General features: G+C 41.5%; 1 protein-coding gene across 1 annotated transcript; it reads left to right on the forward strand.

Annotated features, from left to right (window-relative positions):
• Positions 1-607: 607 nt before the first annotated feature.
• SEM1 (SEM1 26S proteasome subunit) lies at positions 608-11,245 on the forward strand. The gene is made up of 3 exons (XM_075922332.1): positions 608-766; positions 7,967-8,060; positions 11,037-11,245. The coding sequence occupies exons 1-3, from the start codon at positions 691-693 to the stop codon at positions 11,077-11,079; spliced, it is 213 nt and encodes a 70-aa protein (XP_075778447.1). The 5' UTR covers positions 608-690; the 3' UTR covers positions 11,080-11,245.
• Positions 11,246-12,959: the final 1,714 nt, after the last annotated feature.

Genomic DNA, 12,959 nt, shown 5'->3' on the forward strand with positions numbered 1-12,959 from the left:
GGGAGCAGGGGGAGGTGACAGTGGGGGTGGGAAGAGGGTGGGAGCAGGGGGAGGTGACAGTGGGGTGGTGGGAAGAGGGTGGGAGCAGGGGGAGGTGACTGTGGCTGAGAGGGGGGAGCAGGGGGAGGTGACAGTGGGGGTGGGAAGAGGGAGGGAGCAGGGGGAGGTGACAGTGGCTAAGGGGAGGGAGCAGGGGGAGGTGACAGTGGGGGTGGGAAGAGGGAGGGAGCAGGGGGAGGTGACAGTGGGGGTGGGAAGAGGGAGGGAGCAGGGGGAGGTGACAGTGGGGGTGGGAAGAGGGAGGGAGCAGGGGGAGGTGACAGTGGGGGTGGGAAGAGGGAGGGAGCAGGGGGAGGTGACAGTGGCTGAGGGGCAGCAGTGGGGCAGGGGAGGAGTGGGAGGGCACACGAAGAAGGGGGAGGGACTAGCTGTGCGCAAGAGGAGAGGGAGGGGCGGGGCTCGCTGTGCGCGAGAAGGGAAAGAGCGGGCGGGGCTGGAGCGATTGAGGGAGCAGTGAATGCGGGGAGAGGCAAGATGCTATCGCCGACTGACCAACCGAGAGACTCCGTTACGACGCATGCGCCGTTTCAAGCGCTGAGTCCGCCAGCATCCCGTCATGCCCCGCGGGGCAGTCGAGACGTAACCCCGCGGCCGGCTCGGACGCTAGAGCGGCAGTGGCCCAGGCGGATCATGTCCGAGAAGAAGCAGCCTGTGGATCTGGGGCTCCTGGAGGAGGATGACGAGTTCGAGGAGTTCCCGGCTGAAGGTGACGGCTCGGGGTTTGCCGTGGGGCCGGGGCCCGATGGGGGGGGCGCGGAAGGGGGGTGCCGGTGCCGGTGGGGTTGGGCCTCGGCTCCCTGCTCGGGCACTTGGCTCCGTTCCGCGCACAGCTGCCCGGGCTTAGTCAGCGCGCGGTGGGGCTGGCTCGCCTCCCTGCGCCGGGCCTAGGGACCGGGCTGGCGTTGCTCGCCTTTCCTGTGGGCTGCCCCATTCGTCGAAGCGAGCCCCCTGGAGCCCTGCACCCCCAAGCGCGGGTCGAGCCGCTGGCTTCTCTGCAGCCTTTCCCCAGCCGGCGGCTTTCCACACCACGTGGAGATTTCCCGTTGCAGAAACCCATGCTTGTTACTGGCTCACTTAGCCCGAGTAACTTTCTGTGAGCTCGGGCCCGTCTGCCTGCCATGCTCACAGTCCCATTCTGCCAAATCCTGACAATGTGTCTTGTCCGTGTGTGTCGAACTCTGAAAAACGAATCTGTTCTCATTAACGTTTTAAATGTATTAGGGAATAATGCAGACACATTTGTCATGCATACAGTGTTGTTTTGTGAAAGGCATTCCTAAGCCTAGACTAGCATTTTTTTCCTAATCAGAAATAAAATGTGTTCAGGAAATTCATCAGCATTCCATGTACTCAGAGAACCTCAGAGCTTCGACAGATCTGAAGAACATAGGGAAAGGGACAGCTTGGACCCCTGATTTCACTTCCTTGGACTAGAGGTGGTCAGTCCCCTTTGCTGACAGACTTTGGGGTCTGTCAGCAGATTGCCTGGGCTCCCCTGCTCTAGGGGGCTGCCAGGACTCTGTGGCGCAGCTGCAGGTCCAACAAGTTGTGACACCAGAGAAATTCAGTCTGTAGTAAAGTCTCAGAGGGGTAGCAATGTTAATCTGTAACTTAAAAAAAAAAGTGGTCCTGTTGTACCTTAGAGACTAACAAAAATTGTATATTGTATCAAGAGCTTTCGTGGGCACAACACTCATCCGAAGAAGTGGGGAGCAAGAGCCTGGCTGAAGCCTATCTCACTTTAAGCAGTTAACTGGTTAAACATTATGTTTAACCAGTTAATTGATTAAACATGATTTTACATCCCTTAGAACTAATGTGTTTCATGTTGCTGGACTTCATTAGGATTGCTTGATTTTTGCCATCATACACAATGGCTAAGAACAAATACAAACAAACATTTTGTCTAGATGACAAGATTAATAAGGGGAAGGAAAAGGAATAATGATGGATGTAAAATGAGGTCATGTGAGAGTAATAAAAGGATTCAATTACAGTAGTGGATAGCAGCTTTCTTTATGAAGTCTAAATCTTGACACACAAATTCCACTGCATTTTGATAAAAAGCTAGTGAATAAGTCTTACCTGGATTTTACTACAACCCTTCATATGTGCAGAAAAACAGTGTTATTAATAAGGAACTTTCTCTTTCAGTCTTGTAAATAAAAATGTTGTCTTAGGGATGTTAATGTGTTTATTTTGGTGAATATGTGACTGCTGAAAGTTCCAGCAGTTACACGTTTACACACCGGAGGGAGAGGAGGGACTGCTATCCAGACAGAGGCAGCAGGGTGAATGAGGGGGGAGGCTGCTCACTGCTCCTACCGACTCTGGTGCTGCTGCCTCTGATACAGAGGCAGCAGTACAGGGAAGGGTGGGGAGAGGCAGCTTTGCAGGAGCTGGTATGTGCTAGCTTTCTGTGAGCCCAGGCGGCTGTGTGTAACTCTGAGCCCTGGCTTCTCAATTAACCATGTACACATTTATGCTTTCACATCCCCAATCCTAGATTTCATCTTGGAAGACTTCAGAATAGACTTCAGAATAATGCATGATTGTCCATTTTCCTCAAGTCTTTAAAAGTTCTGCTGATTAAAGGGATGGCTTATATTGGTTAATGAAGGGAATTGCTCACATGTAGATCAGGGATTCTTAACCTTTTTCTTTGAGTACCCCCACACCTCCAACGTACTGTTAAAAACTCCATGGCCCACCGGTGCGGCAACAACTGTTTTTTCTGCATATAAAATCCAGGGCCAGTGTTATGGGGTAGTAAACAGAGCAGTTGCATGGGGCTCCATGCCACAGATTGTCCCATGAAGCTTAGTTGTTCAGGGTTCAGCCCCGGGTAGTAGGGCGTGGGGTCTGGGATTCGACCCGCTTTGTTGAGGCTTTCACTTTCTTGGGCCTCCGTGAATGTAATGTTGGCCCTGCTTAATGGTTTCCCTGAAACCAACTTGCAGGCCCCAGACTCGTGGTTGAAAACTACTGGTGTAGGTCATGTTGGGTAGGGAGGTGTTCACAATTTTTGTTATGCTGTCTTCCTCATACTTGGTGTACATTTGGAAGCCATAAAGTTATCAAATAGGTTTTATCAAATATAATATTTCCAGGAAAATCTTTAAAAACAACAAATAGTGTGGTAGCACTTTAAAGAATAACAAAACATGTAGGTTAGTAATAGAAATGTAGCCGTGTTAGTCTGGTGTAGCTGAAGCAAAATACAGGACTATGTAGCACTTTAAAGACTTTATCCTCCCCCCTCCCCCCCGCATCCCCTCCTGTTCTGAAATGTGACTTGTCCTTTTCATGTGTGTTCATTTTTTTTTAATTGTATCCTTTGGTATATATGGTTGTGACTATTTTCTTCCACTACTTGATCTGAGGAAGTGGGTCTGGCCCACGAAAGCTCATCATCTAATAAACCATCTTGTTAGTCTTTAAAGTGCTACATAGTCCTGTATTTTGCTTCAAAACATGTAGGTGGTATTGTGAGCTTTTGTGAGCACAGCTGGTCTTCTGAAGAAAGGGGCTGTGCCCACGAAAACTCATAATACCATCTACATGTTTTGTTAGTCTTTAAAGTGCTACCACACTATTTGTTAAGTTTTTCCTGTTACAGACTAACTCGGCTATCCCTCTGATAATATTTCCAGTTAGAGAGAGAAACAGGTTATTGCAATTGTTACATTAACTGGTTAGATGGACTGAGAAGATAGGCTTGTTTAGAAAAGGCAGTAAGGAAGAACACTTCCTACTACAGGCAGTCCCCGGGTTATGTACAAGATAGGGACTGTAGGTTTGTTCTTAAGTTGAATTTGTATGTAAGTCGGAACCGGTACATATTGTAGGGGAAACTCTAGCCAAACATTTCTCCAGAGCTCAGTTTTATTCTCCCACACCTCACTTCCCTCAGTCCTTTATTCTCAAGCTGAGGTGTCTGCTGAGAAAAGCCGCTCCGTGTCTCCCTGGTCTGCTGGGCGGGGAGTGGGGGCGCTAGCTTCACGTCTCCCTGGTCTGCTGGGGGGAAGCAGCTAGTGCGGGGTTGCCTCACCCCGTTTGTAAGTAGGGATCCGATGTAAGTCGGATCCATGTAACCCGGGGACTGCCTGTATTTGTTATAGTAGCAAATGTATGCATTCAGTTTGCCATGAGGATGGTGGGGGATCTATACAATATAAATACTGAATTGGATAAATGTGGTCACTAAAAATGAATAATACATTACTTCTAAATGTCTCAAACCAAACCCTCTCACGGGGAGAGAGGTCCTCCCAAATCCTAGTTTTCTAAATACTTGAGTCTTTATCTCTTCAATAACTTCAAGTGACCTTTGTTGAAATTCTCTTGTAACTGCTATAGTAGAAAAAGAACCGTGTACCATAACCTTGTTCTGATAAATTTGAAGAACAAATATAATGGAAAAATCAAAATGTCACCAATGTCAAAATGTGGATAGTTATTTGGGCACACACTGTCCTTATATTATGATAATATGATTGGACCTCCCTGATCCAACACCCTTGAGACCTGACCGGTTCTCAGTCGGGGAGTTTGCTGGACAAGGGGAGGTCTGTTGCCAAGCTCTTCTGGGGTGCCTCTAGCCCCAGGCCATACCCAGGCTCCCAGATGCCAGCCCCTGTTCCCAGCTGATAGGGCTCTCTGATCCAGCAACATCTGTAGTCCTGTAGTACCAGAGTCCCAGATTGGAGAAGTTCAACTAAATGAGGTGACATGGATAGTCTATTTAAGTTAAATGCCCTGAGTTCTAAGAGAGTCTGAAAATGTTTCATAGAGGACATTCTATTTTTATCTGAAAAGTAATTCCAGACTGTCCTACAGTTTGATTGAAATTTGATATAGATGTTAACTATATTAAAAATAATTCTTTGTATATTGTTTGCCTGATGATTCAGCACTAAATGCTTCTTGATATAGCTTACAAAAACACCACTGCTATTAGTCATTATACCACCAGTAAAATATTTTTATTGCTTAAGCAAAAATAATTGGATAAATATTTGATTATAAAAACATTCACTAATATCTCAAATTGTGAGTCTCTCACAAGTTACCTGTGCAGCAGTACATGTTGTTAGAGTTCTGTTATGTCCGGTATTCCCTTTTTCTGACCTAGGGAAATTAGGTAATGCAAACTTGTGTTAAAGCATAACTAATACATTACATAAGCTTTCTTAACTTCTATAATTCCTCCTTTAACTCTGTTTCAAGAAATAATTATCATCATACCAAATTCTGAAATATCTGAAACAGATGTTTTCTATATTTATGGAGTATTTCATTTCAAGTTGAGTATGATGTACTTTCTGGTATAATACGATTTGGTCATTTTTGTCTTGTGTGATCCTTTTCAGTGGTATAAAATCATATGGTTTTTGGTATTGTAGAGCTGAGTACAAAAATCTATTTTGTCTTCATTTTTGAAACTTAGAATACACCACACAGTGATCAGAATATTAAAATACTTTTCTAAGACTCCCATCACGACTAGTTTGTCAAAATAGATTTTATAACCTTAGTTTATAGTAATAACACTTAATGGTAGCAGACTTTGAAAAACATTTTTGATACTTCCAAATCCCAGATAATGCTATATCATTTTTTACTTTTACCCAGTCACAGGCATATAATGTAACTGGAATAATAATTTCCGTACACAAGCTTAGTGTATAGTGTCAACATACAGCTAGTTTAAAGTCTTGTAGCTACAGGAATAAGAGCATAATTTAGGCTCTTTTTATTGCTTTCGTCTGATTTTTCGCCCTCTTTAATGTGGAAGACATCTTAGCCCAGCTCCTTGAAGCACGATACAATTTTTCGTGAATTAAAAATGCGTCAGTCTGTCTTACAGCTATCACTTTGAACCTCTCTGAGCCATTGTGCCTGATTGTATCACCTCAAATCATTTGAGACTTTTGTTGCCAATTAATGTAATGGCTGAATTTTTTGTAGGGTAAAAACTGACCTAAGCTAATTTTTTATCTGTTGTGAAGGACTGTCTTTGAAATACATAATACAACACTGTTCATAGTCTTTGTAGGAACATTACATTTGAAAGTTAAATGCACTGTGTGTAAATAAACACGAAGCTTATTGTAAGTAGTGCTGATTAATGCCCTTATCTTCTTTGTAATTCAGTTTTATTGTTTGCGAATTGCATGTGACTATCCTGTTGAAAAGGACAGTAGAGTAATTAGTTATTTCTTTTGCATTATTAGTATTCATATTACTGTAGTCCCTAAGAGCCCTATTAACGGACCAGGACTGTATCCTTCTAGGCACTCTACAAATACAGTAAAGAGAGAGTCCCTGCCTCAAGGGGTTTGTCTCGTCTCTTTCCACCCCTTTTTTCCTTCCTTTGGTTTCTTCAGGGCTCCAGCTCAGCCCCTCCACATAAAAGGGATACTTTATATGGATTGTGAAACTAAACCTTAGTCACTTCTCCATCAAATCCTTTACATGTGTGGTTGGCTAGGAATGGCTACTTCTAAGATCGTGTGTGGTATCTGTTCCTGCTGATCTCAGTTTTTTAATACTGTAACCACATGTTACAGTAGGAAAGTTGTAGGACCTCTTTTCCCTATATTCCCAAAGAGAGGAAGCATAGTTGCAATCCCTCAGGATCTGTTTGTGGCCCTTCCCAGTCAGTTTCCGTTTGTTGTGCAATGCTACTCTGGTGGTTGCTGGAAAGCTTTGATTTTTATCGGTTGGTAGAAAGCGGATTGTAAATTATGATGGGATGTAACACCAGAATTTCCTCAGGAGGAGGGGCACCTCTTCTCTGTCAGTGGCAGATTTGGGGCTGGGGGCAAAGCACCTCTTCCCCACTGCAGCACTAAGCACCTGTTCGGTGCTTTGTAGGCTGCTGTGCGGCCACACAGCTAAGAGGAAATTTGCACAGCCATTTGGAGATCGGAGATGAACACTGCAATTCTGAAACTTACCTGGCAATATTACCTTTAAAATATTAATTTAATAAAATAAATCTGTTCCATGGACATCAAATGTCAAAAATATGTACTGTACCATTAACCTTTTTGGTACTCCAGGAGAACTTACTTCAGATGCAGTGCTTTGCTACTCTTCTATATTAATAAGAAGCCCAAGAAGAGTTTCCAGGTGCAAGGTTAGCTGACACTTCTGCCTATTATCAGTATTGTAGTACTGGGACAAAACCAGAAAAGTAAAATTGCAAGTTATCTTTATTTTTGCAGCAATAGAAAAACACAACTCTCCCTATATGAAAAATAGAACTGGTAGCTTTAAAGGTGAGGGGGAAGCATTAGAAATAATGTAAAGCTACTTATTGTATAATTATAGATGCATACCCTTCTTGTTCTAGTTTTTTTTTTTTAACTAGAAAAGTTACTTGTAATTTCAGTATTTTGTGTTAGAAGTGGAAGGTCTAAATGGATTGAGTAAAAGAGGGTTTTTTTGAGGATTCTTAGCAATAAAAGCACTCAACATTTAAAGTTAATATTTCCATGCAGCCCTAAGGAATTGCAGACTATCTAAAAGTCTTTATAGACTTGTTACCTGGTTTCCCTTAATGTTACATTTTATCTTTGCCATCTTGTTATAGATCCTCTAATTAGTTAATAGTTTAGTTAATATTCTTTTTATGGACAAATAATCATAGAATCCAGAATACTAAGATTGTAAGTGTTTAAAGTTGTATTTTAATTATAATTCAAGAAGTTATGGTGTTTGAAACCATTATAAGATTCTATTATTCTTGTAATCACTTTAACATGAGCAGAACTTTTTTATAAACATAGAGGAAGTGTTTGGTGTTGAAGACATTTCAGCATATCCAATGGCCAGACCTATTTGCCGATACCAGACTTTGTGTAAAATATTTAGACTTTGTGTGTGTTCTGTCCTTTAGACTGGGCTGGTTTAGATGAAGATGAAGATGCACATGTCTGGGAAGACAATTGGGATGATGACAATGTAGAAGATGATTTCTCCAATCAGTTAAGGTAATCTTGGAGTTTAATTTACACTTAGAAGTTGAACAGAAAACTTAACCTGTAGTTTTTAGTTGGGTGAAATCTTGGACTTTTTAAAAAAATGTTCAGTTTTTTGAAAAAAAATTTGAAAGAAAAACCAGAGCAAATAACTACTTAAGTGGTCCAAAGAGTTTTTTAAAAGCAACATTTGCCGTCATAAGCAAGCTAGCCTTACTACTTGTGACCAGCCCTGTACTTTAGTGTCATGCTATAACAATGAAGTAACCCTCAGTCACCTGTGTGTCTTTTCCTGCTCTGCTTTAATCAAACTTTCTCATCCTGTACAGTTTTTCAGGATTTCAAAAACTTTCCATCCTGAACAGAGAATCCTTTCCAGACAAAAGACTTGTCAGTACTACTGTGTTCTCACAAAAAGTTTTCTTATGATAAGTCGTCATCTGGCAGCAAAAAGCCATTTAGCAAAGTAATTCCCAGAAAGTTTGAGTGGCAGTTTTAGACTTTGTTACAGGGAGGAAAAATTACCAAAACACTTTTTTAAATGTCTATGGACAGGAGCACTTCTAATCCAGTTGTTTAATTCTACTTTCTATGTTAACCTTTTACTGATGCTTAACTATAATTTAAGGAGTTTGACTCATCAATACAAACTTGTGTTTTAAAACACACCCCTCCTTAGGTTGTAAACATAACAAAATATCTGTGCTGTAGTTTGATTGAGATAGTTACTGGACTGACTCCCTTGTTTTAGAAACAAGGTTAAGGTGACCCTCTGGTAGAGGGTATCAAAGTAAATCCTGTTGGCGTAATTGCTTGTTGTCAGTTTCAAGTTAATTGCAGGTCTTAAATATATTATCACTCTAAAGCAGCAGTTCCCAACCTTTTCCAGATGGGGACCCATTTTGACAATTCAGGAAGACTTGGTGACCCAAGGCAATTCAAAAATGGAGGGAGTAAGGAGGGCAGAGCCACTTGGGGAGACACTTGGTAACCCTTTGGAAATGTAATGGCGACCCATATTTGGGTCCTGACCCATAGGTTGGGAAACCCTGCTCTAAGGACAGTGTTTATCAATAATGTAGCAGGAATCCTCAAAGTGTGTCAGAAAAAGCTGTCTGAGAAGGTTCAATATATGGTACGTACAACTGTGAAAACTAACCTTAATTAAATCTTGTAGTAAAGTATTTATAATCTGTCCTCATCTCTATTAAAATTAAAGACTCAAGTCTTAGGGAGGAACAGTATTCCTCTACCACAATCTGCTGGGTATCCCTGTTATGTTTCAGCCATCCTGAAACACAACTGACTAGTGTCCTAAAAGTAAATCTTACATTTTAGTAATGGAACTTCAACCTTGCTTCTAGATTTTGTCAACAAAGATTTGTTGGAACTCCACTTAATTGACTTTTACAATAAGCAATTTCCTCCTTTCTTATCTCTTCCTTGTTCCCTAACCCCCACCTTCTGTTCTATGTAGCTGATTTGTTAGTTTGTAATTTGTTTACTTTTTTCATTGTATCCCTCTGTTATATAATGGTCATGCCAATTCACTTTCAGAATATGATCTGAAGAAGTGGGTGTGCCCCACGAAAGCTCATCACCTAATAAACTACAGTAATTCCTCATTTAACACGTGCCCGCTTAACACATTTTTGCAATAACACGATTTTTTTGGGGAGAACATTTTTTGAATTACACGACCATCCCCGGAATAACACGATTTCTCCAGCTGGCCTGTTGCCGGCAGCTGCGCAGGGCTTTCCCTGCAAAGCGGCAGAGGGTTCGCTGCTCACCACGCCATTTCCCGGCAACTGCCCCCCCCCCCCCCCCTTGCCAGACACAGTGTGGGTCCTGGCGGACCACAGGAGCATAGTCCCAACCCAATCCTCCTCCCCTCCCCTTTCCTTCCCCAGAGCCAAACACCTCCCCTCCCTGCTGTAACCCAATCCCCTTTCTCCCCCAACCTTATGTCTTGGTCCCAACAGACACCACTGCTTGAAACACAACCCCCACCTTTTCCATTATTTTCAGTGAGAAAATTGACCCTGCATAACATGTTTTCACTTAACACAATCATTTTCTGAAACATATCTATAGTGTTAAATGAGGAATTACTGTATCTTATTAGTTTTTAAAGTGCTACATGACTGCTTTTTGTTTTTGTCTTTACAAAGATTGATTCTTTGTGTGTTCAGATCACTTCCTTATCTAAACTATCACAGTTATCCATCTGTAAAGCTCTTTGAAGAGAAGCCCTTAATCAGTCAAAACAAGTTGAGTGGAAGTTATGCCGGTGTAAGAACTGCAGAAACAGGACCTTTATTCATTTTGGGCTCTGATTCAATACATATCTAATTTTAAGCATGTATAGTGCTATTGAAGTCAGTGGGTCTGCTTACAAGATTAAGGACCTTCTGTATATTAAGAGGATCAAAGATACTGTACTGATGACTGCAATGTAAAAATGTGTGTTTGGCTTTCTAAAAAGAATTTTAGCTTGGTTCCTAGATTGTTGGCCTTCTTTAAAAAAAATCTGTGCTAGTAACAGATTTAATTGTTCATAATGAGCTCTTGTGAAGAGTTACCAGGAGAAACCTATGTTCTGTATTGTCATTTCTAATGAAGTTTTATTGTCTTAAACATGGGGTGAAAAAAAGCACCTGCCTGACTTAATAAGATGCAAGGATTATAATTAAACAAGCCTTTTGGATACGAACTCCAGATTTAAAAAAAAAAAAAAAAAGTTGGAAAAGCATGATTGAGCTGAAATCTTATAGGAATGTTAAGCAGGTGAGGCCAAAATGTGCAGTATTACATTTTTTTTATTTGTATCAAAAGTGACAGTAGCACATTAGGTTATTGATTGCCTCTTGTCGTAGTCTAAAGGGCTTTGCAAATATCTGTCAGTATTTTATTGTCTCACTCATACTTCTGGTTCTCTCTCTTTTTTTTTATTTATTTATTTATTTATTTATTTTTATAATATAGAGCTGAACTAGAGAAACATGGATATAAGATGGAGACCTCATAGTTTTAAAGGAAGATGGAATAATCTTGGAATAAAATTGGACTATAGATTGCATTGTTGACAAAAGAATACAGCCTGGGACATGAGATGATACTTCAGTCCATTATCAGTTTGCAATGATTTATTTTGGTTTTGTATAAAGAATAAAAAATTAATTGAAATCCTCTTATTCAGCATTTTTCAACTTCTACTTTACTGATGAAATTCTTTAAAAATTAATCATTATGTGACTTGAGCAGCTATGTTCAAGGTTTCTTATATAATGTTTCTGATGACCTTCAAATAGCAGAAGTCTATCTCCTTAAAATCAATAGGAACAAAAGGAGCATGAGTCAGAGCAGAATTGAAAAATAGCAGACACTTTGCAATAATTTCTGTTAGCCATGTTTTGTTGGAATAAATATCTGAAAGCAATGTGTGTGGGTAGAGAAATTCACAAATTGGAATGTAGGATAGATTAACAAATATTAATCTGGTAAAATATACTAAAATTAACTTAAAACACTTAATTTTTCTTTAGCTTTTGCAAGCATATAAACTAATTTGAGAGCCCTGCAAGATAAAGGCCTCTGCCAGTAGGGCCAACAGATTTGCTGGGCCCCTGGGCAAGATGTGGGGGTGGGCCTGGGTCTGTGTCCCTGGAAGGGTGGGTTTCAGGCAGAAGGGGGCAGGGCTGTGGCTAGCTTCCCTCAGGCAGCCTCAGGGCAGCCTGGGATGCACTGCCCCTTCCCAAGACAGTTGTCAGCACTGCTTGGAATGCACAGTGCAGGGGTTTGGTGGCAATTTGAAAGGCCCGAGACTGCTGCTTTTGCCCCCTCCCCTGTCACTGGGCTGGGCCTCTGTTAATCTAGAGGTAAGAACAATGCAGGATGCGAAAGTGCATGCTCCCCTAACCCTGTTAGAGAGAGGACTCATCCGGAGATCCAGGAAGCAATCACTGAAAAAAATTTGGGATCATGATGGATAATCAATGAAACATGAACTCTAAATGTAATACTATAGCCAAAAAGACTGTGACTCTTGGATGCATAAACTGGAGGAATCTTGAGTAGTAGTGAAGCTATTTTTACCTCTGTATTTGGCTCTGAGACCTGTTGCTAAAATATTGTGTCCAGATTTGATGCAAACATTAAGAAGGATGTTGATAAATTGGAGAGGGTTCAGAAAAGAGCTGAGAGAATGATCAAAGGATTAGAAAATCTGCCTTATAGCGATAGTCTCAAGAAGCTCAATCTATGTAGTTTAGTTTAACAAAGAGAAAGTAAATGGATATCTTGATCACAATGTATAAGTACCTGCATGAGAAACAAATATTTGATATTGGCCTCTTCAGTGTAGCAAACAAGTTTAGCATGACCTAGTGGTTGGAAATTGAAGCTAAGCAAATTCTGATTTGGGAATAAGGCATACGTGTAGCAGTTTAAACATACCCAATGTTTTGTTGACGAAAATATCGTAGACAAAAGAAAAATCAGCAAGGTGTGTTCACATGCTCCCTTTGTAAATTGTGTCCAAATTTTTAGTTCCCTTGTTGACAGAAAGAGCCATGCACTGTGGGTAGGCATTCCATGTATGTATCACTAAGTGTTGGAAGAATGCAGAAGGGAGCGCAGCACATCTTGGGACCATGCGAAAAAAAACTAGTTAGGTACTGCTTTGTTTCCCAGACATCCAGGGGTTTCTGGCTTTTTGCACCACTTTTCCAACTGCCATTCTTTGCTGTACATCTGCAATGAGAGAGAATGGATCCCTCACTTCTCTCCTATGTTCTGTTAAGTAAGGATATCCTGCATGGCAACACAGTTAATCTTGAGATTACGGAAGAAGACTCACAGCACCTAATGTTCTGCATGATACGCACAGCAACAGCTTGGCATTGCATT

This window comes from Pelodiscus sinensis, chromosome 2 (genome assembly GCF_049634645.1).
Source record: "Pelodiscus sinensis isolate JC-2024 chromosome 2, ASM4963464v1, whole genome shotgun sequence".
In the NCBI taxonomy this organism is placed as follows: Eukaryota; Metazoa; Chordata; order Testudines; family Trionychidae; genus Pelodiscus; species Pelodiscus sinensis.